Source organism: Gouania willdenowi, chromosome 22 (genome assembly GCF_900634775.1).
Source record: "Gouania willdenowi chromosome 22, fGouWil2.1, whole genome shotgun sequence".
Taxonomy (NCBI): domain Eukaryota; kingdom Metazoa; phylum Chordata; class Actinopteri; order Blenniiformes; family Gobiesocidae; genus Gouania; species Gouania willdenowi.
Genome location: NC_041065.1, coordinates 32,264,696 through 32,290,613, shown reverse-complemented (window position 1 = coordinate 32,290,613; position 25,918 = coordinate 32,264,696). Strand labels below are relative to the sequence as shown.

Genomic DNA, 25,918 nt, shown 5'->3' with positions numbered 1-25,918 from the left:
ATAATTTTTAGCAAAAAACGGATTTCAAAATAATTTAAAGTTGTAATTTGTTTATCTTTTGTCGTCTCACCGCATTTAAGAAAAAGCAGCGTCGATTGGCTGCTTTAAGCTCCTCCCCCCTCTCCTCAGTCAGCAACCTCAGTTGCTCCCACTGCTCCACCACCTTCTGCTGCACTTCCTGGAAGCGGGGCTTTAAGTGCAGGGAGGCGGAGTCTAGGAAGGAGTCAACGGCATCGAGCTGATCCTGAAGCTGTAGACGGTGAGATTGGGATGTTTGGGTGTCTGTCGTAGATTGTGCGTCTGTCGTAGATTGTGCGATGATGCTCTGACCTGCTGCTCTGTGATGGCGAGCTCGTTAAGCAAAGCCTCGTGTTTCCTCATCTGTGATGTCACTCCTTGTAAATCTTTTGCCACGTCGTCAGGAACGCTCTTCTGTCGCTCCTACAGACACGACACATTACTACTGCACACCTGAAGGAGTTTTATTTTGAAGGTCACAGACTTGTAGAAGTTTTATTTTGAAGGTCACAGACCTGTAAGAGGCTCAGAGAGTCTTTAAGCTCCTGCAGGACTCTGTGAGTCTCCTCGTCTCTTTGCAGCTGACGGTGTCGCTGCTCCGCAGCGTCCTTTAGCTCCTCCCAGCATGCACTGCACACATACAGAGCTTCAGTGGGCGTGGCCAGCAGAGAGGAAGTGTTTCCTGTGAGGGAAGCTACCTGAGCTCCTGCAGCATCGCCCTGACCTTTGACCTCTGAGGGTGCTTGTCACGGAGCAGAACAGATGCTGAGTCACAGCAGCTCTGTACGCGCTCCTCACCGACCTCAAGATGCTTCAAGAAAGACTCAGAGTTCTCACGGAGCAGCTGGACATACACACACACACACGCACACACACCTCATCAGACTGAGGCAGAACAGAGGAGGAGGATGAGAATGAAGGACAAACCCTGCAGTGCTGGACGTCTCCTCCCTGAGTCTGAGCCTCCACAGTCTCTCTCTGGTCGTTGATCCACTCACAAACTTCCCGGAATTCACTGCTGCACTGATGGAGTACCAGGGTCTCCTTTAACTTTTGACCTCTGATAAAACAACCATAAACAAACCATGACCATCATCATCCTCACTGAGTCTGCGTGTGTGTGTGTGTGTGTGTGTGTGTGTGTGTGTTGTAATGCTGGGGTCAACCTGAGGGTGGCGCTGTGCTGCAGCTGCTGATTGACACTCTGCAGCTGAGCTAAAGGTCTGCGCAGCTCCTGCAGACTCAGACTTTGCTCCGCCTTCTCCATCTGAACCCCAACGTCCTCCACCTCCATCTGCAACAGCTCCACCTGAGCCTCACACACCTGCAAAGGAGTCAGTCTGTCTGTAGCTAATGTTTTCTCTGTCTGTAGCTAATGCCTGTAGCTAACTATTTTCTCTGTCTGTAGCTAATGTCTGTAGCTGTCAGCTGTAGCTAATGTCTGCAGCTGATGTCTGTAGCTAACGTCTATAGCTAATGTCTGCAGCTAATATCTGCAGCTAACATCTGTAGCCAATGTCTGTTGCTAATGTCTGTTGCTAATGTTTGTAGCTAACATCTGTAGCTAACATCTGTAGCTAACGTATGTAGCTAATGTTTTCTCTCTCTCTAGCTACTGTTTTCTCTATCTGTAGCTAATGTCTGAAGCTAATGCCTACAGCTAACGTCTCTAGCTAATGTCTGCAGCTAATGTCTGTAACTAACGTGTGTAGCTAATGTCTGTACCTGATGTCTGGTGATCAAACTCTGCGTTGCCGTCTGATCTTTTCCGTAATCGTCAGTGTTTAGAACTCTGAGCATCTCCATAAGTCTGGACTCCAGCTCTGAACAGTCCAACAGCAGCTGGAGGTCAGAGGTCAGAGCGTTAGACGATGTCACACACTCACAGAGGAGTGGGAGGAGTCAGAGGTTTAGGCTGATTCAGTGACTCACCTGCTCTCTAGTGACGGCTTTGTGCAGGTGAGCCGCTCTCCTGCTACACGCCTCCTCAAGCTCCTCCCACTCTGCAGTCAGGTGACCACAGCTGGAGGACAACAGGACACAGCACGTTAGAACAGAGAGAAAACAGAGAACTCCAAGGGGATGAGAACCAATAAGGAACAACCTGCGTGTGACTTCAGCTCCGTCGGCTTTGCTGGACTTGGCCAGGCTCCGCCCCTTCTCCAGGATCAGGTTTAAGTGCTTTCTGTGAGCGTTTAGTTCTGCCTGAAGCTCCTGAACACACACAGAGTATTAAAGAATGAAAACAACACACCACACATTCATAACTCATGTTTCTGACTGGTATATAATGACAATGTTACTTTATGTTTCTGCATCAGGCTCATGGCTCCGTCCAGAGATCGGTCAAACCCCGTCACCGTAGAAACGGGGGCGTGGTCAGAGATCCAGCTCAGCTCCAGATCAATGTCGTGATAAAAGCTGAAGAGATTCACGGAGGACTCCAGTACTGCCCGACGCTGCTGCAACAGCCTGAGGAGAGACTCTGAGCTACACACACACACACACACACACACACATAATGTGTGTCCCTTTGTTCTTCTTTTGTACAGTATATTTGATCACAGAGCTCTATTTGCTACTGGTGTTGGTGTTACGATCCTATTGGTGATCATGTCATCTTGTGACTGGTTTTAAAGACAGATGTAGTAAATAGTGAATGCGTAGCTTCATCTGAAGTGTTTTTGTCGTGTTGTGACAAACAAAAGAATCAGATGAGTCACCACTTATAATGATGACCAGTTGAGGTGAAACACCAACCACAGGTAAAGTGGTGTGTGTGTGTGTGTGTGTGTGTGTGCGTGCGTGCGTGCGTGCGTGCGTGCGTGCGTGCGTGCGTGCGTGCGTGCGTGCGTGCGTGCGTGCGAGCGAGCGAGCGAGCGAGCGAGCGAGTGAGTGAGTGAGTGAGTGCCTGCCTGCCTAATTTTCACTAAACGTACCTTTAAATGCAAACTCAAAACCTACTTATTTGCTAAAGCATATACCGTATAATAGCGTGAACCTAAACACTAGGAAAAAAGCTCTAAACCTAAAAATAGGAACTAAGAACTAAGATTATATAGTAGAAAACCAACATTATATTCAAACATGATCCACCATCTACACATCGCTCTAATGGGCTGCAATGAGATGTTTTGTCCAGGGACACGGTTGTGCCAGGTTGTAGGCAACCCCCTACTTCTGTTCCTTGTTGCATACCCATCATACTGTTCACACTGCTTCACACCATTTACACTGATATCCACCCCATATATATATATATATATATATATATTTTTTTTTTTTGTAGTCTGTGCCTTCTCCTCGCCCTCCGCCCTTCTGTTTCGGGTGTCTTGATGCTGGAGATACCGGTTCCTGATCAATGGCTCACGGCACAACTAATCTGGGACACTTGGATGGACTATCCTTCTATCCTATACTGTTTGTCCCTCTGTTCACTAACCCCAACCAGTCGAAGTGGATGGCTGCCACCTCTGAACCTGGTTCCGCTGGAGATTTCTTCCTATAAAAAAGAGGGAGTTTTTTCTTCCCACTGTCGCTAAATGCTTGTCCATGTGGATCTTGTTGGGTTCTTTCTTCTTTTTTACTATGGACTTTATATTTTGTTCAGCACTTTGAGATGACTTTGTTGTATTTTGCGCTATATAAATACAGTTTAATTGAATTGAATTAAACACTTAAATATTAGATGTGTACAGTGTGTGTGAGTGTTGTATCCTGTTCAATCACAGCAACGATCTGACTCAGAGCGTAACACTACAGTCACTACCACTCTATGGATGGGTGTAGTGACACAGACTGTAACCGGACTAAATGGTGGTCCGTTATACACTCAACACTCACACACACACTTACATACCTGCACACGTGTACACGCCTGCACGTGTAAGCGCCTAATATTTTGTAAGTGTTTACATGTCACGTAGATGGTGCTACATAGTGAAGGTCACCTGATCGCTATATCTTCACTCACGCCACACCTGCTTCTACGTGTGACTGATATAATTATGTTTGTTAGGTGCACATCCAGGTGTGGTGTATGTGTGTATTCACTTTAATGTATATGCACATTATGCGTACGTGACTTGTGCATTGTGCCTGTGTAACCATTCTAAGTCAATGGAAAATATAGATCAGACGTGCAGACGCAGGGTACGCGTTTGTTTGCACGTTTGTTGGACTAGGTCGCACAAATTTAGAAGCGATCCACCCCCCATAGTGTGTGTGTGTGTGTGCGTGCGTGCGTGCGTCTCCAACGTCTCACGCACAGGTGGAGGTAGGTTTCCGTCTCCATGACGATCCTCTGGGGGTTGAAATGGTGTGAGGCGAGTTCTTTGGATCGGCCGATGATGGAGGCGATGTTCTCCTGTAGCTCCTTGGCCTCCTGCTCCAGAGTCTGATGCTCCTGCACACACACACAGCTGTGTGAGAACATGTGACGGAGTGTGTGAAACATGTGGCGTGCGTTCTCACTTTGAGCAGCTGTCTGCTGGAGCGGAGGTCGTGACCTTTAGCAGCGTTTTTCAGCTTCCTCTGGATGGACTCCATCTTTAGCTTACAGTCCTACAGAGAAACAGCCGGAGTGTGTGTGTGTCTGTGTGTGTCTGTCTGTCTGTCTGTCTGTGTCTGTTCTACCTGCAGCAGCTCCATCAGTCTCTCCTGTCTCTCGGCCTGTCGTAGCTTCTCTCCTCTGTTGTTCATCTTCTCCTTCAGACGCATCCAGCGGCTGCTCAGCTGGTTGCATTTCCTGTTGATGCTCTGACTGCTGAAGTGCTCCTGAGCCAACATGTCCCTGCCCAGCTGTGCACACACACATGTTCATCAACAATAAAAATGTCAAAAATAATTTGTAATCGTTAAGCAGCAGTGGTGACATTCGTACCTGCACCAGGCTCTCCAGCCAAGCCTCGTTGGCCTGCATCTCGCTCTCTGCAGCTTCGTGTTTCTTCAGTTTACGTGGAATGTTTTTGAGTTCTCGGTACGACTCATCCTCGGCTACTTTAAACTTCTCGTCCATCCACAGCAGCAGCTCGTCAGCGTCTCTCAGGAACTCCTGAGACACACACACACACACACACACACACACACACACACACACACACACACACACACACACACACACACACACACACACACACACACACACACACACACACACACACACACACACACACACACACACACACACACACACACGCACACACAGGATGTTGGCCTGCCGCTGTCACTATGACGGTGAGTATAGTCCCACAGGGAATCTAACCTGGTACTTCTTAGAGAGCAGCAGCATGGTCTTCCTCTTCCCGCTGCTGTCCTTCAGACGTCTCAGAGCTTTATCAACGATCCTGCTGCGATCTTTGATTCTGCTCAGCAAACACACACACACATTTAATGACCTGTAATTAGATCAAACTATAATACTGTAATAAAAATAAATATAAATAAAAATGACAGTGCTTTTCAGACCCAATGACTGACTCCTACTTACAGACTAATGGACTGGTAGTCTGACTCAGTAACTCTCTGACTGACTAACTCTGATGAACCCTCTAACTCTGACTAAGTCACTAACTAACTCTCTGACTAACTCTGAGTAACTCTCTGATTAACTCACCATCTAACTAACTCACTAACTCTGACTAACTTACTGGCTAACTCAGTAACTCACTAACTAACTCTGACTAACTCACTAACTAACTCTGACTAACTCACTAACTCTGAGTAACTAATTTACTATCTAACTCTGACTAACTCACTAACTAACTCTGACTAACTCACTAACTAACTCTGACTAACTCACTAACTCTGACTAACTCTGAGTAACTAATTTACTATCTAACTCTGACTAACTCACTAACTAACTCTGACTAACTCACTAACTCTAACTCATTAACTAACTCTGACTAACTCACTAACTCTGACTAACTCTGAGTAACTAATTTACTATCTAACTAACTCTGACTAACTCACAGTTTGGCGTCGTCATGGCGCTGCTGGATGAGTTCTCGACTGCGTTGGATGAACTGATCCACTCGCTGATCCAACGCCTTCAGGACTTCGTCCATCTCCTCGTGGCGTCCCAGCAGACTGTAGACGGCCTCCACGGAGTCCTGAGGTGCATACACACACACACACGCCATTATCTCAGACCACGCCTCCTCCACGGCTGTTTCTGATTCTCTACGTCTCACCCCGACGTCCTCCACCCTCAGTCGGGCGTGGTGTCCGGATAGCGCCGCCTCCAGCCGCTCTCCTTCCTGGTTCAGCCTCTGTAGCTCCACCCTCTGCTCCAGTCTCTTCTTCTTCTTTGTCCACAGCTCCTCCAGCTCCAACCAATCAGCAGTCAGAACATCCAGCGCGTGCAGGACGTCAACTCTGCCCACCGACGACTGACCGAGAGACTTCCCCAACACCTGGAGCTCTGTCAGCCTATCAGACAGCAGCGTCAGATTGATCACGTGACCTTTGTTCCTCAAACACATGAATAGACAATAATTATCAGGTTCCTGAGACGGCTTTTATTTTGAAAAACGAGTGAGAGACCAGATTTAGTAAACTGTTAAACGAAGTCCCTTCCTCACACGTTTACCTGCCTCGGTCCTCCTGTAGCTCCGCCCACAGCTCCTGGTGCTGCTGCAGCAGCAGTAACGCAGACTTCACGTCACTCCCCACCTCCTCCTGCAGGAGGCGCTGCTTAGCCGACGCCCTGCAGCGCTGCAGCTCCTTCAGCTGCTGCTGGAAGCGATGCAATCTGTGAGCGTCCTCCAGGAGGCGCTGCCGGGCCGCTGCCGCGCTGCTCGCCTATTAATATATAAATAAAAACAAGCAAAATACAATTTAGAAAATTTGAATAAACCAAATTAATTAAACAAAATAAAGTAAATACTAAAAATAAAATAATACAAACAAAATAATGGAATGAAATAGAAAACAATAGAATAAAAATAAAATAATGTAAAATCTAATTAAATTAAAATAAAAAGAGCTAAATTAAATGTGAATATGAATAAACCGAATAAAAACAACAAGAATTCACAGAGCTCTGACTCTTTGACTGAGCCTTATTGATCACTCTGTGTGATCAAAGGAACATGAAAAAAAAATTCTCACAATCCAGATTACAATTTCTAAAATCTAAAAAAGTTTTAATGTCTAAAATAAGTTGAAATTTAGAGAACAAAACCTCACAATTCCAAGATTTAAAACTTAATCCTGAGATTAAATTCAGAAGTTGGATTCAAAAGTCAGACCTCAGATAAAAAACTAAGAATTTCGTCAGGATTCTGATTTGAAAATGTACAATGATGCTGCTGTGAGACTAAAGTTAACAGATTAATAATCAGAGGATCATCTAACCAATAATCAGAGGATCAACTAATCAATAATCAGAGGATGATCAAATCTGACCTTCCTCAGCAGCTCCTCCAGCTCAGTGACCTCCTCCATAATGGCAGCGCTCTCAGCAGGACTGCAGTCCTTCTTCCTGTAGACACCACACTAATCAGCTCCTGTGTGTGTGTGTGTGTGTGTGTTTGTATCCTACGTCTTGGCGGCGCTCCTCAGATAAGAGATCCTCCCCTGCAGAGCCTGGAGGTCCCGGAGGCTGCGGTTCTGCTCCGCCTCTGCCTGCAGGCTGTAGGCTCCGCCCCCCGCCGCCTGCAGCCGTGTCACGTGATCGATCAGGTGACTTTTGACTTCCTCACAGCTCCGCAGGAAGGACTGAACGTCGGCCGAGCTCAGCAGCTCCTGGGCCTTCTCCTCCTTCAGCCGCTGTAGCTCCTCCCACCTGCAGGGGGCGCCACGCTCTATTCTGACTTGATCCTGACTTTAACTCAGACTTCTCTAAACTCAGATTTTTTGTTACCGGATGGAGACGTTATTCTGGCGAGCTGTGATTTCTCTACGTTTGCTGTGTCGACTCTTCACCAGCTCCTCCGACGTCCTGATGATGTCATCCAGCTGGCCACGCCCACTCATCAACTCTGTCAGGAAGTTCTGAAATGCCAAAATAAGAGCTCGATTTAAACTAAGCAGGGTAGAAAACTAAACCCTACTCAACATCACACCTTACAGTAAGACACTGATCAAGAAAAACAAAAAAGAGGGGTTCTCAACCTTGGGGTCATACCCCATTTGCGTTCGTGAGATGCTGGGGGAGGTCGCCCAAACTAAGAATATCTTCTGAACAATTTGAGCCCATTTTTGCTAATTTTTACCGTTTTTCTGCAACTACACCAAACTCACCTATTTTCATCACTTTTTCTTGTCATATTTTTGTTCCTTTTAATGCATTTTTACTACATTACTCCAATTTCTGACACTACTCATCACATTTCAATGTCTTTTCTGCACATTTCCACTTTCCAGCACTTATAAACTCTTTCCACCTAATGTCACATATTGACCCATTATTGTCACTTTTAACCTCTTTTCACCATATTTCATGACTATTTTTGCCAATTTAACCACATTCACCATTTGTCATGCCCATTATTTGCCAGTTTAAACTAATTGTTCCAATATTGACACTTTGAACAATTTCTACCACTTTTTCTGTCTGTTTTGGCACCTCTAATTTCTGTGGTTTTTAAAATCCCATTTCACACCTTTTCCACCATTTTTGGTCACTTTGAACCCATTTTATTAGTGATTAAAACCAGAATTTCCATCTTTAAGATGACTATAATAATAGTAAACTTCCTGGATAACAGTGGATATTATTCAGATGAATAAATAAATGTGGTTATCACAGATTCATAGAACAATGGACCATCATTTTACTGACTTTATGGATGGACCCCAAAAATCTCTCCCCTTTAATCCCCCTTATAGATGGTCCTGTCCCCATGAATGTTCATGTCTGTGTTCAACCACCTTCAGCTACAGTGGGGGTCCCCGCTCTCTGGAACCTTTATTTTGGGGGTCACAGCCTGAACAGGTTGAGAACCCCGAAAGTAAAGAATCTATAATTATTATAACCTCGTATTTGGCCTGAGCAACTCCCATGTTGTCGTCGTCGATGCTGAAAGTGTTGAGAACGTTTTCTTTGTCCTTCATCCATGATTCAAACTCCTGACAACTGTTATAGAAACGGAAGAGACGCAGAGACTCCTCCAGGTTCCTCTTCTTCACCTGTAACACACACACAGGTTTAACTGGATTTATGAGGACCAGGAAATGGAGGAAAAAACGTGTGTGTGGTTCCACATTGGGCCCCTAGGGGCCAGAGTCAAAGATAAACAAAAACATTTCACACACTACATGCTTTTCTTATGAATGTCAGTTGTTAGAAGGCACAAGATAACACAGTCACGAGACAACCCACAACACCAACTGGTACAAGTGACCAACGTGTCAGAAAAACAATCACAAGATAAAATAATCACCAGTCAAACTGTAACTGTAAGAGTTCTTAAAGGATAATGAACAGATATTCCTGAGTATGTGTCCTACATTTCCCAGCATGCCTCATTCTGACCTTCAGCAGGGAGCACAGAGAGCTGTAGTCCTGATCCAGCTCCACCTGGTTCCTCTCCACAGTCTCTCTCTGGTACTGAGAGTCAGGAAGCACCATCGTCTCTGATTGGCTGCGACGCATCGAGAGGCTTCGCTTCACACGGAGCGCTTTCCTCTCTGATGACACACTAGTGTTAGTAGGGGGAGGAGCCTGAGGAAAGGAGGGTGGGGTTTTTACATAGGAAATAAACAAGTTTAAAGTTTTACAAAAGTGTAAATTTTAAAAGATGTAACAATGTAACAAACACGCAATAATGTACCATGATAAAAGTGTAATAATAATGTAACAAAGGTATAACAATGCATTAATGTAATAAAGGTGTAATAATACCGTGCTAAAGGTTTAATAGTAATAATGTAATAAAGCAATAATTAATAATATTGAAATTAAGCTGTAAAAATTATGTAATAAAACTGCATTAATAATGTGAAATGGTGTAATAATAATGTAATTAAGGTGAAATAACATAAAAAAGTAATAATGCAATAAAACTGTAATAATGAAACAATGTGTAATAATAATGTAGAAAAGCTGTAATAATAATGTAATGAAGCTGTAATAATGACGTAATAAAGCTGTAATAATAATGTAATGCAGCTGTAATAATAATATAATGAGGTAATAAAGCTGTAATAATAATTTAATAATGTATTATTGATGTAATAATAATGTAATAAAGCTGTCATAATATGTAATGATGTAATAAAGCTGTAATAATAATGTAATACAGCTGTAATAATAATGTAATAATGTATTAAAGATGTAATAATAATGTAATAAAGCTGCCATAATAATGTAATTATGTAATAAAGCTGTAATAACAATGTAATAATGTATTAAAGATATAATAATAATAATGTAATAAAGCTGTAATAACAATGTAATAATGTATTAAAGATGTAATAATAATGTAATAAAGATGTAATAATAATGTAATAAAGCTGCCATAATAATGTAATGATGTAATAAAGCTGAAATAACAATGTAATAATGCATTAAAGATGTAATAATAATGTAATAAAGATGTAATAAAGTAACAAAGGTGGTACCGGAGCTGTGAGCAGTGTCAGGTAGGTTTTGGGAACAGGTTGCTGGTTTCCTCGAGCGTCTCTGGCTACAAGTCGCTCTGTGTCCTCCACACCGACCACCGTCACCACCTGGTTACGATCCCACACAAACGGCCCTGAAGCAAAAATAATAATTAATAAATTAAAAAAAAAGAAACGGCCCTGAAACTAAGGTTAAGTTTGGTTTGTGTTTCCTGAGTTCATCTTTAAACGTTTCCTCCTTTACCTCGACTGTATCTAAAGCGAACTTTAGCCTCTGTTAGGGGGGAGGGGCTCATTATGCCCCGCCCCGCTCTGTCATTGGTCCCCTCCTCCTCTTCCTCTGAAGAGTCGCTGTATTGGATCATCTTACTGTGCATAGGCTCCGCCTACAAAGTAACAGGAAGTGTGAGAGCTTCAAGTCCAGAACAGTTATAAAGCGTTCTTGAACGCACCGTGATGGCGGTGAGCTGAGCGGCGCTGCTAGCCTGCTCCGCTAGCCTCTTAATGTCTGAGGCGTACGCCGTCATCTCTTTCTCCATCCGTAGGTGGCGCTGCAGCAGCATGGCCACGCCCTCCTCGTCTTTCCCACAATCCTCATTGGTTAGCAGCGGCCTGCGCTCGCTTAGCCAGGAGGACGCCTCTGCTGAGTCAGCAAAATACTGCTCACAGACGGAGAGGGTTAGCACGTTAGTTTTAGAGTCAATAAAGTCAGAATTATAGAATAAAAAGTCAGAGTTATAGGATAAAAAGTCAGAATTCTGACTTTGTGTCTTGTAATCATGATTTTCTCATAAATGCGTCTCTTGATGAGCATTATTATTATTAGTAGTATTAGTGCTGACCTGTTTGATGGCGGCGGCTGCCTGCAGGCGGCTCTTGGTAGCGTTGGCGTCCTCTTTCAGGTCACTCCACTGTTTGTTCAGCGTGTTGATCCACCTGTTCACCACTCGCTGGTTCTCCTGGTTCTGTTTGGACGCAAGGTCGTGACCTCGACTCACCACGCCTGTATAGCGTGACTCCTGAGCCTGAAGCTCCGCCTCCAAACCCTGGCAGGACATGTGGACGTGGAGTTTTTAGTTTTAGCTTCAAAGGTTGAGGAGTAGACAGTTAGACACGCCCCCACTGTCTGACCTTGAGCTTGTGCTGAGTCAGCAGAATGTGGCTCAGCTCACGTCCCAGACCCAGGCTCTGGATCTGAAGCCAGAACTCGTTCATCCATCCCACCACCTCCTCACAATCATAGAAGAACTCACAGAGAGTCAGCTGGGCCTCCAGCTTCTTCCTCCTGATGGAGGAGACACCAGTGTATCACTTCAGCTGGTCCTCGTTATAACTGATGACACTTTAATGTTCAGAGACGATGTTCATTTAGCCAACAATACTTTATCATCTGATTACCACTAGACCCTTACAGCATGTCACAAGATAACATGACGACCATTCTGAACCTAACAGTGCTCAGTGGAGACAAATGGGAACTGTTCCAGGAGGTTTCAGTGGTTTTGGTGACGTGTGGTCAGATCACACCGTTTACCCAGTGCTCTCACACACACACACACACGCACACACACACACACACACACACACACACACACACCACACACACACACACACACACACACACACCACACCACACACACACACACACACACACACACACACACACACACACACTATGCTGATTGGTCCGTTCCAGACCTGCTGCTACTGAGTGACTCCAGTGTGTGGTACTGAGCCTCCAGAGCTCTGGTTCTGTTCTGAACGCGTGGGTCGTCCCTGATCTTTGCCTGTGAGGAACACAAAGGAGAACGTTGGACCACAAACGGGTCGGTTCCTCCTGAGGAGAACCTCACAGAGCAGATGTTCTCCAGATGTTCACCTTCAGAGCGGCGCTGCTGATGGCTGCAATGGCGTCGCCGCGACTGCAGATCTGAGCCTCCAGGAGGTGGTGTTTGTGGAGGAGAGACTCCACCTCCGTCAGCTGCTTCCCTACCTCACAGGAACCAGCCTGGACCTGGAACCATCAGATCATACACAGACACATAAGGAACAGCAACAAGTTTAATGGAACCTTAGGTCAGTGCTTCTCAAAGTGTGGGATGTGCCTCCCCCGGTGGGGAATAGATGTATGACAGGTGGAGCGCAACAAACTTTTCAATTTCATGCCAAATGTCTTCTTTCTGAGATCAATAACACTGAACACACAAAGAAAGTACTAACAAGAACCTAAAAATGTAGCCGGAATTAGAAAAGCATTAAATGATTAGACTGTATTAGATATGGACCAGGAGCTAATAATAATGAGGAACTAAAGTGCAAAAATAATGACTTAAAATGACTGAAAAAAAACAATAAATTAAGCTTTTTGCCACAGATTGTAAACAATGTTTCTTTAATTCCTGTATTTTTGACTAATTAATTATTAGTCATTAACTAACACTTTTACATTTATTTTTATGCAGGTGATTAGTTTAATTTAGTTGTATTATGAAACATGTTATTTGTTCCCTGTTCCACTGAATTCCCTTTTTAGTTTTTTTTGTTAGTTCATTTCCTGTATTTTTTGCTGCTGCACTTTTACATTTGTTTTTAATGCAGGTGATTAGTTTAATTTAGCTTTTTGATTTATTATGTAGTATTATGTTATGTGTTCTGTTAGTTCAGTAAATTTGGAAATGCGTTATTTGTCAGGATTATTTGGGGGGACTATGGGGGCAGGGGGGCTTAACCTCTGCTTTAGGTTAACGAGCCTGGATTTATGAAGCTGATCTCATCTCATTCTAATATTGTACCTTATCATCTTAGTTTTGGAAATACAAGGCCTTCAAAATAAAAGCAGAAGGCGTGATTAGAGTGTACGATGTCACCTGCAGCTCTCTCAGCTCGTGACTGATCAGCTCCACATCTCTCAGCACACGCAGAGTCACAACTACATTTCCCAGCAGCCCCTTCTTCTCCTGGAGCTGCTGCAGGAGACTCTTCCACTGACGGTTGATGCTTTTCTCCCTGAAAAACACAAAATATCAACAAAATCTATCATTCATCATAACTGAGCTTCTCTTCACATTTGAAAGGAAATAAGGAATTTCTGTAAGTCCATCTAAGTTTAATTTGTAATTACAAAAAAATGCGTAGTATGTTGGTATGTATGTTGACATATAAAACTTTGTACATTTTTCTTTTATTTGATGATATTATTTTTGAAACCTACATGGAAAAAAGGGTGATTTGAACCTCAAAAGAAGAAATATATAAGTTTATTTATTTGTTCATATATTTTTTATTCTCTATGAGTTTAGTTTTAAGAAGGAGGATTTGAAAAGATATCAGGCATCTATTGACTTTATTATTTCAACTGCTGTAAACTTTGTGATTGTTTGAAAAAAAAAATTCAGAAAAATAAATAATTAAATTAAAAAACAACACATTTTGGAGGAAAAAGTAAAACAAACTCTTGCTATTTGTTGTGTTTGTGATCCTGGAGGGCTGCTGCACCGTCTGACCTGCTGAGCACCTGCTCCTTGCTGTGGTAGTTCCCTCTGCGTACGCACTCAGCCATGTCCCTCAGAGCGCTGAACCGGGGCCCACGGGCCTGGGTGTCGGTGCTGAGGGCCTCCAGACGTTGGACGGCAGCCTGAGCGTCTTCTACGGAGGATAGAGGGACGCTGTCCTGCCTGAGGAGCAGTCGCTGCGTGTCCTCCAGGTAGTTCTCCCTCAGTGCCGCCTGACAGGCAGAGAAGCATCATTAATGCCTTCAACTCAGCCTCAACACAATAGGTACTACCAAAATAAAAGCCCAACATCTAAATACCAGCCGCAAAAACATTTAGTGGAAAAGTTTGTTTCCTCGTTTTCTGGAAGAGAGACACACAGATAACATCTATATAATAATTTCTATAATATAATATAACATAATATAATATAATATAATCACTTCTTTGTGTGTTTGTTGGAAAAGTACTTTTATTATAGAGTCTTATCTATGTCTATCACTATAGATCTCTACTATTCTATAACCTGAAACATTGATATCTGTCACTACAGATCTATATATTTTACTATAGATCTATATCTATATTCTATAACCTGAAACATCTATATATTTTACTATCAATCTATATCTATTATTCTATAACCTGAAACATCTATATATTGTACTATAGATCAATATCTATTATTCTATAACCTGAAACATCTATATTTTACTATAGATCTATATCTATTATTCTATAACTTGAAACATCTATATATATCACTATAGATCTATATCTATTATTTCATAACCTAATACATTCATATATATCCCAATAAATCTATTATTCTATCTCTATCACTATATGTCTATCACCATGCATCTATCGCACTCTCTACATCTACTGTATATATTTATAGTATCTCTATCTCTCTATATTATGTACATCTATGTCTATCATCACATACATCTATATCTATGATTTGAGTTCTTCTACAGATTCAGGGTGTGATGATGAACGTTCAGACTCAGTCACCAGATAACATGATCACCAGTTAGTTTCAAACCCAGTTTAACACACGTTTCACTAAATCATTGACTCTACCTGCTGCTCTAAACTAGTCAGTACTCAAGGCCAGGAGCTGATGAAACCCAACCTTTCTGTGGAACTTGAGGACCAGCTGCTCCAGACTCTCCAGCCTCAGCAGAGCCTCCTGCAGAGCTGCTTCACGCTCATGTTCAGAACGTTCTAGACACACCCAGCTCCTCTCCACGTCTCTGAGAGATTTACCTACACACACGCACGCACGCACACACACACACACTGTAACAACAAACTTATAAAACCACGCAGTCAGATGTCGGTCACCCGTTAAAGTGAAACACCTGAGAATGTGTGTGTGTGTGTGTGTGTGTGTGTGTGTACCATCAGGAGGGTTGTAGGCTCTCTGGTTGTTAGCTGATAGTTTGGTCCTCAGACTGAACAGCAGAGCCTCGATGGATCCTCTCTCCTGGAATCAGAACCATGAGTGTGACTAGGAACAGATGGAGTGTGTGTGTGGGGGGGGGGGTTCACCTGGTACTTGGGGGGCTTCTCCTCAGTCCTATAGGTTTTAAAGGAACACAGCAGCATCTGAACGTCCTTCAAACAGTTTGGAAAGCTACGGTCGTTCAGTTGGATCACCTTCATCATAGAGGAAGAAGAAGAGTTACACACACACACACACACACACACACACGCTCACGCACGCACGCACACACACACACACACACACATACACACACACACATACACATACACATACACATACACATACACATACACACACACACACACACCTTGGTTTGGATCCACAGCAGCAGATCTGAGACCAGTTGCTCGTAGTGAACTTTCATGTGGTCCAGATCCATGAGCAGACCGACCATCTGAGGACACACACACACACTGATTATCTGTGTGTGTGTGTGTGTGTGTGTGTGTGTGTGTGTGTGTGTGTGTGTGTGTGTGTGTGTGTGTGTGTGTGTGTGTGTGCGTGTGTGACCTCTGACCTTAGCCAGCCTCTTCTGGCCCGTCTGGCCCACTTTCATCCTGGAGAAGTAGTGGTAGTAGAGGGACACGTAGGTCATGATGGACTTCTCATCTGGACGAGGAACCAACATGTCGCTGACCTCCAGCAGCTGATGGATCCCCAACTCCTGGTCCGCTACGCTGAACGCGTGCTCCAAACACGGGCCGGGCCCCAGGCCACGCACACGACCATAGTCCACCAGGTCAGGTCTGAGCACAGGAAACGAGCCCCGCCCACTCAGTGACAGAGAGTTGAGTAGTGACTAGTTAGTAGTAGCTGACTAGTAACACTGAGACACACTCTGGTGTCTGTTGTTAAACTTGGTATACTGGTAACACAAGTTATACTGGTTTATAGTGAGTATGCTGGCTATACAGGTCTATACTGGTTATACTGGTTTATATTGGTTATATTTATTAATTTTATTTTTTAAATTATTTATTTATATATTCAGTCTATTTATCATATGAACACATAAATAGAGTTCTATTCTATAACTATACCGGTTTATATACTGGTCTATATTGGTTATACTGGTTTATACTGGCTTATATACCAGTTTATAGTGGTTTATATCGTAGACTTTAAAAATATATAAATAATATACAGGTCTGTATTGATTATAATAGTATATACTGGTTTATAATGGTTTATACTGGTATATAATAGTATATACTGGTTTATACTAGTTTATAATGGTTTATACTGGTTTATAATGGTTTATACTAGTTTATAATGGTTTATACTAGTTTATAATGGTTTATAATGGTTTTTACTGGTATATAATAGTATATACTGGTTTATATTAGTTTATAATGGTTTATACTGGTATTCCTCTGTAAGTCTGACATTAATAAAGGAAGTTTGATGACGTGTCATAAAGTTTTGTCTGTATTTGTTATTTTCAGCTTTAGTGGCTCGTGATGAGGTTGATAAACAGCATCCAGCAACGCTCAGCTCTGCACTTGGACATGTTATGATTGTGTGTGTGTGTGTGTGTGTGTGCGTAACCTGTGTGCGTGGATCAGGGCGTTAAAGGCCAGTCCGTCTCTCCAGCTGATGGAGAAATCCTGGACGTCGACTCCTTCGTATCCAGATGTTTTCCTCTGGCACCAGATCAGTAGAGCCTCCTTCGCTGAGCGGCGAGCCACGCTGGCTCCGCCCTCCGCCTGACGAAGAGGGGGACACGGTAGGTCAATCCCATGGTCTCATCCATGACTCAGCAGTTTTAGCGTGTGCTCCTCGTACGTCGTCGAGGTTGATGGGTCCGATCTGGAACCTAAGGATGATGATCCACAGCAGGCCCAGGATGAGGGTTCTATCCCCATCCACCACGTTCTCTGGACCAATCAGATCCACCCGAATCTGACACAGAGAAAAGACCAAGAGTAATTGGTCCTCAGATGGGTGGGAGGCAGGGTTGGGGTAAATTAAAATTGTAATTGCGCAATTGATCACTCATTACAATTTTATAAGTCTGTTGCTGTTGTAATCATATTTTAATTGTAATTGGCATGGAAATTATATAAAAACTGTCAATTAATATTTAATTAAACCTAAACCTGGTGAACCATGATACAGTTCTATGTCTTACACATACGTTGTTAATAATTATTAAAATATGTTTCATATCAACTTTTCCCACTATCTGTCACTTCTCTTCAGGATCATTTTACCATTTAAAAACAAATATAAATCTATGGGTAAAGTGACAGAAAAAAGGCTTGGACGGCCACAACATAAATATTATTACCAATATATTCATTGATTAGGAAGCCTAACAAGGTAACCAAGAGATGAGAAACTAAATAGATGATAGATAATATTTATTAGTGTGTTTTACAGCTGATTTAGGACATTAGCATTAGAGATGCTAACAGAAAGCTAACACAAGAGGACGGTTACGTTTTGTGGGCTTATTTATTGAAGGCTCAGTAATTGTGATTAATTTAATTGTAATTGACTTTCAGGGAAAAATAGATATTGCTATTTTCTTTATTATTGGTAAAAACGACCGTCATCGTAATCGTAATTGAATTGTAATTGAACATGGATAATTGAAGACGTAATTCTAATTGAAAACTGTTGTTGACTCCAAACCTGGTGGGAGGAGCCTCTAACCAGTGATGGGACAAAGCGTCACCTTGGACTTGAGGAAGTTGATGGCGATGCTGTTGTTCTCCAGGCAGTGAACCCTTAACGTTCTGCTGCTCGCTGTGGGAAGAGTTTCCTTAGAGATCAGCTCTAACAGACGAATCAGGGCCACGCCCGTCTGTAGCTCCACGTACACGTCACTCAGCTCCAAGGTCTCCTATAGAGGATAGAGAGACACACACGTTCATAGCACATAGTCACCCTCAACAGGATAAGTGTGTATAGAACAGATAGATCTACAGAGACAGGAATACATTAATAGATATAAATATACAAATATTACATAGATAGAGATAGGCATATAGATAGATTAATAGATAATAAAATACTGATGAGTTTTCTACAGGTGCTCCTCCCTCAGTAATCACACACACACACACACACACACACACACACACACACACACACACACACACGCACACACGCACACACACACACACACACACACACACACACACACACACACACACACACACACACACGTAAACATGCAGGACAGCAGCCCTCCAGGACCATAAAAAACACAAACACTTCCCTTTCCATACGTTACACAACATGAACACTGGGTTCAGGATGTTCAGGTTATGAGGAGGTCAAAGTCCGTGATGGAAAACCAACATGAGGTCACAGCAGATCCATCTATTCCATATGGTTTTAAAGACACCAGTGATTCCCAACCAGAGCTACTTTCACACAGGTGGGTTTTTGTTGTTTTTCATTTATCTAATTTGTTTGGCCTTATAGGTTGTTTTGTATTAATTATGAGTTTTTAGTTGCTTTCCCAAACTGGGGGGCGTGATGTGATGGCAATGGGGGAGGGTGGGATGAGGGGGCAGCGCAATGCAAGAATGGCTTTGCTGAACCTTGAGCATTAAAAATAGAAAATGTTTTTTTCTTTTCTTTATTACTGTTCTAAAATATGTTTGATTTCAAACTGCATGTTTTTTTTTAGATTTGAAGAGGAATCCTTTTTTTTTTTTTTTTTTTTTTTTAACATATTGTGGCGATTGGGGCCAAGAGAGTTTTTCATTCTTCAAAGGAGGCACAGCAGAAAAAGTTTGGGAACCACTGGCTAAAACCATGGCATTAATAAATTATTTAAAAAATGTATTAATTAATGATTATTTTGTTTCACGTTCGTTAAGAAAATGTGTTCCCATTAGTCGAAGATACACTCAGTATAAACTGTTACCATGGTAACACTGGCAGCTTGCGACGAGTGTGACGTCACACTCCAATCGTCAATTTCCGTCCCGCCCTCACGACTAAAACCGCGAAAACCCGTTAGCATGCTGCTATCTTAACCTTCTGTTTAGCTACTAGGCCTAAATTATAAGGTTATCTCTCTATTTATCCCCAAATAAGCCTCACTTTGACACAGTTTTCAAAAAAAAAAAAAGCAGCTAAACACAGCCCTGAATGCCGTAAGAGTGTTAAATTAACTCTTTACGGCAACATGTCGTGAATAAAAACACAACAACCTGTTGGTTTAAATACTAAAGCTTCAGGGTTTCTTAAACTTTCTTTAAAACACAAAAGACACGTTTTAAACTCACCAGAGGTCAGGAGGGATTTAATCATCCTGAGAGGCAGAAAAAGGGCACAGAAACACTGCTAAAGCTGCTAACGCTGCTAACACTGTAGCAGGTTGGGTTGCCAGGTTTAGACATTTGTCCGCCTTTGGGTCGTTTGACTGTGGAATCAATTGATCTTTAGTAGTAAAACGTAATAAAAGACTGGTTTAGGGGATGCTTTCACAGTTTGGATGTTTTTAGGCAAAACAATCTGTGCCTGGAGACACAATTACATTAGTTTGTGTTTTTATTTCATGTTTCTTCATCTCAGAGTTAATTCTAATCATAAACGTGTTATTTTGACAGGGAATAACATTAAGTCTTAGTGTGTAGATATGATACGGTTTAGTTTAATCCTTCGACTAAAATAACTGACTTTTATTATTGAGCTGGTATTGGTTGGGCGAGCCGCAATACTTTGACCTCATAATTGGTCACAAAGTGGACAAAATGGTTCTTTAATATTTTAATGACAGCATGATTCATTTTAGTGCTAGTTTTATTCATCCTGCCTCAGTCTTAGTCTAGTTAAAGTCAGGTCAAAGTTTATTCTTCTTGTTTTTCCGTTTCACATTCATAAATATTTAACCTCTCTACTGTCTTGAATTGTTGATTACAGTTGTTAAACGTGTGTCTTTTCTATAAAATAGTCTTTGGTTTAATTTAAACTGACTTTTCTACATGAGATCTTTTTTTAAATTATTTCTGTTATGAATGATTTGTGTGTTTTTGTGAGCTATGGTGTGTATTTCACTCTGCTGTTTGGTCTCTAAATAATCTTTTCCGGCTGTTGGACGAACGCACACAGATTTATTTCCAGAATTCCTCTGGGATGGAAGACAAATGTTGGAGCCTCGGTCTGAGTTCAGCGTTTGTAGTTTCCTCTCATTCTTTTTCTTTGCACACAAACTTCTCCTCTGAGCGTTTCTTCTTCACTACTGATAAGAAGGCCTCCTGAGAACCTGCTGCACTACTGTTATATATACTATACCTACAACAGCCACTAGGGGCGAACAGCAGTAACATAAACAGAAGCATCCCGTTAGTAATAATCTATCTATAAATACAAGGAAGGTCTGTGTGTGTGTGTGTGTGTGTTCAATTCAGAATTAGATTTGTATTGGGAAGTGTTTACAAGGTCAGTTTAAAAATGATTTAACTTTTATTCTGAATAAAAGAGGAATTATTAGTATTATTAATAATAATAATAATAATAATAACAATAATAATAATAATAATAAATATAAATTTATTTTTATTGATTGACATAATGTCCCAAACTTTTTTTGGCCTGGTGTTAATTGGATGCACTTCCTACATTTGCCACCAGGGGTCGAGCAGTGCAGATTATACAGGTAAACAAACAGATGAATAAATGTGTGTTTCTGACCCCGTTCTTGGAGAAGACGCTGTTCATCCACTTGGTGAAGGTCTTCTTCTGGACCCCCATCCTCTGCTCCTGCAGCTCACGCACACGCCCCGCCCCGTCCTCCTCAGCTTCCATCCTGATTGGCTGAAAACACACTGAGTTTGTGTGGGGAGGAAGGGAACAGGGAGGAAAGACTCAAGGTAGGAAATAGAAAGGGTGGGAGGGGGTTGATTATTTTAAAGTGAGAGTAAGATGTGAAGATGTAGTTGTGTATATTGTGCTTATTGTGTTGAGTAATCAAGCCAGTCTGGTGACCAGTGTGAAGCTTAGTGTATAATGGTGGTGGCTGTGGACAGAGGGAAGGAGTGAGTGGTAATATAAAAAAAAGAAGCCGAGAGGCGGCCACCGCCCCCACATACACACCCCAGAAAGCCCCAAGGAGCCGAGGACCCAGCGCACCCCGCCACCAACCCCAAGGCCCCCCGCCAACATCCGCTTCCCCACCTGCACCCAATCCCCCAAGGGGAGGGCCCAGAGAGCCTCCCACCCGAGACTTTAACAGAGGAGCCAAGGCCCACGCCCAGCAGACGGCCAGAGCCGCTAAATATTCAACTATCTATGAACTACTGACTTATGAGCTTTTCCAACCAGCAGCTGATCAACAGCATCCAGCAACGCTCAGCTCTACGTAGACATGTTTATTAATCAATTATTAATGCTGGAGAAACAAAGATCATTAGATAATGCTTTGTCCTCACCAGTAGAACCACACAGAGGAGCAGTAGCTCTCGTCCAGCCACGCGACAAAGCAAACACTACCTGTGTGTGTGTGAGAATGAAAATCCTCGTAATACCTCCACTCGTCCTCAGATCCTCAGGAAAGTGAGCGAGAACGTCTGATGACCTGGAACCATAAAAGTGTGTGTGACACGCGCTGCTCACACTGTGCTGACATCACACTGTGCACACACACACACACAAAATGAGTGTCAGTGAGAAGTCCCTACAAAGGATGGAGACTGGACAGTGTGTGTGTGTGTGTGTGTGTGTGTGTGAGACCTTTGGAGTTGTTGGATTTACAGCTTGAGTGAGCTGATGCTCAGCTGACAGCAGAGGGCAAAGGTCACCGTCTGCACTAACAGTTTACCATCTAAGATTAACATCAGGATTAGAGATTAAAGTTTGTATTATATCTAATTTAGGATTTATGTTCTTATTTATGTTTGAAGCAGGAAATCAGAGATTGTTGAGCATTGAATAAACTTTATTAGTGTAACAGACACTGAAACAAAGATGAGCTTAGTTTGATACACACGAGTTTAAAGAAATGTCTTTGATCCAGTGCACGTTTCACGTTAGACGTGCACGTGGAACCTTTCATCAGGACACTTTCTGAAAGTTGTGGACAAAAGAACAAAGATCTGAAAGTTGGATTTAGTGAAACTGTTGACCAACAAAAAATAAAAACACATTAAAACTCTGTTTACTTCACATCTCTTATGATGTTTTTCAGCATTTCAAACTCATACAAAGAGCGTCGAACTGATGGTGTTTTACTTAAACTGGTCATCGTTATACATGGCGACTAGATGATGTTTACCATATTCTGAACAGTTTGTTCATCAGAACACGATGAAAACACACTTCAGATGACTGTCCTCAGATAACGTGATCACAAATTGATCTGTAACACCAACAGCTCCGAGTGCTCAGTGTCACAAACCAGTCACAGGATAACATGTTGACCAGTGTGACCCTAACAGTGTCACAGGACAAGGGGACACATGGGAACTTTCAGTGCATTGATAAGTGTGAAGTCTCTCGCACGCGCACACACGATGCTGATTGGTCCGTTTACATTTGGTTTGTAGCTATAAGCGTGTGGAGGCTACGACGGCGACGCTGCAGAAACCTCGGGGACGAGCGACGCCCCGTCACGGGAACTAAAGCCTGCAGCGACTGAAGGCACGACAGGGTCAAAGGTCAAATGTTAAAAGGCACAGAGAGACAAAGTGACAGCAGCAAAGAGCAGAAGGTGAAGCTTTAAATATGAATGTGAAGCTTTGGATAAACAGTTCAACACGAGAATCACAATAGGCCACGACGGTCCGTCCAGTTTGTCTCTGAGGAACATCTGAACGGTTTCTGAGAAGTTTAAAGTCCTTTTAGACACTGACTGAAAGTGAATTTATGTATTTTAAACTACTGTAAATTAGTATTTAGTTCACATTCAGATGTCTGACACTGGGAGCTTTACAGCAGAGATAGTGCTTTTATTTTGAAAGGTAATGCTTTATCCTCTCACACCCTTTATAGCAGGAAGTGTAACATGAAATTAATTTAAGTGTTGTGGTGAGTTGACGGACTGTTTTTACACTTTGGAAAACTAACGTTTTTCATGTGGTTTAAACTCAAACACAAACACTTTCTCCTTAAAAAACCTCGACTTAAGGAAATCTGTCTGATTTAAGATCAGACGTTGTAATTTGTGGCATTTAAAATAAGATACGTTTGTATCTTTCAATAAAACGTGTATATAAAGCTTTAATTCAGACTTGTCTAAGCCTGGCTTTCAGTCCTGGTGGTTGTAGGTGCCGTCCACGTCGTGGTGTTTGCGGTGCGCGGGTGGCACCAGGTGGTCGGGCAGCTCGTTGGGCAGCTCGTATCCCTCCAGCTTCACTTTGATCAGGTGCTGAGCGAGGGCGAACTCCTCGTCGTCCAACATGCCGTCGTGGTCGCAGTCCGCCAGCTTCCAGATCTTTCCCAGCACGGTGTTGGGCAGCCGCGAGTTCATCATTTCTTTCTTGGCATTGACGCCAGTGATCTTCCCGTTGACGGGCATCAGCGTGTAGAAGATCTCGTCGTAGCGGTGCTTGTCGCGGCTCACGATCCAGTCCTCGGCGTCGGCGCCGGCACTGATGCCCTCGCCGTAGCCGCGGCCGAACGGGCCGTCCTGGGAGCCCTCGAAGGCACCGCCGGACACCATGGCTGGAGGCTGCTTAGACTCCTCCTCCCGGATCATCGCCATGAGGACGGCAATCTTAGACGCCAGCATTTTATCAACAGACTCTATGAGTTTCATCTTTAGAGACGGAAACTTATTGAAGTCGTAATGCTGCAGCATTTCCTGTAGGAGAAGAAGAAGATTGGAGGACTTCAGACTGGAAGATAACTATACAACTACACAAAAAACTACACAATACACACACACTTCCTTAGAATCAGTCACAGGATTACATGGTCACCAGTGGAATCCTAAAATTGATTGGCTCAGGGGCGAGACAACAAAATTATTTAGAAAAACACGCACACACAACGTTGGTGCTTTAAATTAGTGCTGTGACATTATAGCGTTAATTGCGATTAATTAATTACAGAAAAATAATGGACAAAAACATCAATAACGCAGTTAATCGCTCTTTCTCATAGATAAATATTTTTAGTCGAGTCCCACCACTAGTTTTAAACTGTGGGAGGAAACAAAAACACAGCAAACACTTCAACTCTGCTCACAGTGACAGGGATTTGAACCTAAACTCAGGAAGGAAAACAAAATGTGAAAAATGAGAACATGTGGAACACGTGTTGAGTTCAGCTGTAGGAATTATCTCACACACACACACACGTGCACACACGCACACACAGAGGGCTGTGATTGGCTGAGGGTGGTACCTGCATCTTGGTGACGTTGGGGAAGTCTCCAGGGCTGATGTGATGTTCTCTCTGTAGGAACGAGTAGATCTCTGGGAGCCTCATGATAAGCTCCTCCTTCTTCTTCTCACGCCCAAACAGAGTGGGCATCTCCTTCTTCAGGTAGCTGATGATGTAGGCGTGGACCTGTGGGAGCAGGGTAACCACACAGCAGGTCACATCGTGGGAACCTACGTAGAGCCTCTGATTAAACGTTTCAAAATGTCACAAATATCTGTTTCAGGGTTTACCACTTTCCACGTTACACTTTGATTTCCATTTTATCATCTTTCCCTGTTTAGATACGTGTCACCAAATAAACCGGTCACCAGTTCAGCTAATACACCATCAGCTAAACCTGTCTTTGTGCCGGAGCCTTTTTACATTTGAATATAGTCAGAATAATGTGAACCAACACATTTAAAACAATGCAGATTAAACTTAAGTCACAGGATAACATGATCACTGGATGAACCATAACACATAGCAAACAAGATTTTGAACGAGATTATCAGAGGAACTGAACAAATCTGTACTTTTGTTAAACTTTTTAGACAGTTTTATGGTGAACAATAGTGTGTAAATGTGTGATAGTGAAACAAAAAATGCATATAAAGCACTTCATTTTGTGTTTTTAAATGAAGAGAGAGTTTTTCCATCTCAGAATATGAATTCCATCTGCTGTGATCCCTAAACCACAGTGTGTTTATATTATTACTAGGATTCCCTGCTGTTGAATTTTATCTATTTGAGCTTCAGCGTGGATGTGAAACTTTTCCGTCAAACTGTTAAAACAAACAGTAAAAAAAGAAAAGGTGAAACCATGAGTTTAAACAAAGGCCGACCTTTGACCTTTGCTGCAGGAACAGGAAGAGCTCACAGTCGTACGACGTCCGTACGACAACACGTGTGTTTATAAAAGAGTTTCCTTTATCTCTCACTCACACACATACACGCACACACACATACACGCACACACACACACACGCGGACACGCACACCTCTG

The 25,918-nt window shown here is 42.7% G+C and overlaps 2 protein-coding genes across 3 annotated transcripts in view; both read right to left on the bottom strand.

Moving 5' to 3' along the window:
• sptbn5 (spectrin, beta, non-erythrocytic 5) overlaps positions 1–22,233 on the bottom strand; it is a 52,211-nt gene extending 29,978 nt beyond the window's left edge. The window contains exons 1-42 of one of the 2 annotated variants that reach the window (XM_028437495.1): positions 22,077–22,233; positions 21,244–21,366; positions 18,269–18,436; positions 17,374–17,490; positions 17,137–17,294; positions 16,106–16,334; positions 15,896–15,982; positions 15,633–15,740; positions 15,483–15,567; positions 15,214–15,347; positions 14,088–14,308; positions 13,452–13,590; positions 12,464–12,598; positions 12,283–12,371; positions 11,716–11,869; positions 11,427–11,630; positions 11,037–11,243; positions 10,829–10,970; positions 10,585–10,718; positions 9,497–9,685; positions 8,998–9,150; positions 7,883–8,013; positions 7,562–7,804; positions 7,426–7,501; positions 6,608–6,819; positions 6,210–6,447; positions 5,989–6,128; positions 5,282–5,381; positions 4,901–5,071; positions 4,654–4,818; positions 4,492–4,581; positions 4,287–4,423; positions 2,322–2,508; positions 2,123–2,232; positions 1,951–2,041; positions 1,744–1,860; positions 1,185–1,342; positions 946–1,078; positions 717–862; positions 534–648; positions 331–441; positions 71–250 (exon numbers count right to left, since the gene is read on the bottom strand). In XM_028437495.1, coding sequence (XP_028293296.1) covers positions 71–250; positions 331–441; positions 534–648; positions 717–862; positions 946–1,078; positions 1,185–1,342; positions 1,744–1,860; positions 1,951–2,041; positions 2,123–2,232; positions 2,322–2,508; positions 4,287–4,423; positions 4,492–4,581; positions 4,654–4,818; positions 4,901–5,071; positions 5,282–5,381; positions 5,989–6,128; positions 6,210–6,447; positions 6,608–6,819; positions 7,426–7,501; positions 7,562–7,804; positions 7,883–8,013; positions 8,998–9,150; positions 9,497–9,685; positions 10,585–10,718; positions 10,829–10,970; positions 11,037–11,243; positions 11,427–11,630; positions 11,716–11,869; positions 12,283–12,371; positions 12,464–12,598; positions 13,452–13,590; positions 14,088–14,308; positions 15,214–15,347; positions 15,483–15,567; positions 15,633–15,740; positions 15,896–15,982; positions 16,106–16,334; positions 17,137–17,294; positions 17,374–17,490; positions 18,269–18,436; positions 21,244–21,357 — 6,018 coding nt within the window. In that variant the 5' untranslated portion in view covers positions 21,358–21,366; positions 22,077–22,233. Of the gene's footprint in view, positions 1–70; positions 251–330; positions 442–533; positions 649–716; positions 863–945; positions 1,079–1,184; positions 1,343–1,743; positions 1,861–1,950; positions 2,042–2,122; positions 2,233–2,321; positions 2,509–4,286; positions 4,424–4,491; positions 4,582–4,653; positions 4,819–4,900; positions 5,072–5,281; positions 5,382–5,988; positions 6,129–6,209; positions 6,448–6,607; positions 6,820–7,425; positions 7,502–7,561; positions 7,805–7,882; positions 8,014–8,997; positions 9,151–9,496; positions 9,686–10,584; positions 10,719–10,828; positions 10,971–11,036; positions 11,244–11,426; positions 11,631–11,715; positions 11,870–12,282; positions 12,372–12,463; positions 12,599–13,451; positions 13,591–14,087; positions 14,309–15,213; positions 15,348–15,482; positions 15,568–15,632; positions 15,741–15,895; positions 15,983–16,105; positions 16,335–17,136; positions 17,295–17,373; positions 17,491–18,268; positions 18,437–21,243; positions 21,367–21,980 lie in introns of both variants that reach the window. The other variant, XM_028437496.1, reaches the window with a different exon arrangement.
• A 235-nt stretch (positions 22,234–22,468) lies between these two features.
• Positions 22,469–25,918, bottom strand: part of ehd4 (EH-domain containing 4) — an 18,606-nt gene continuing 15,156 nt past the window's right edge. The window contains exons 7-8 of the mRNA XM_028438102.1: positions 24,895–25,059; positions 22,469–24,349 (exon numbers count right to left, since the gene is read on the bottom strand). Of these exons, the coding sequence (XP_028293903.1) occupies positions 23,795–24,349; positions 24,895–25,059 (720 nt within the window). The 3' untranslated portion in view covers positions 22,469–23,794. The remainder of the gene's footprint in view (positions 24,350–24,894; positions 25,060–25,918) is intronic.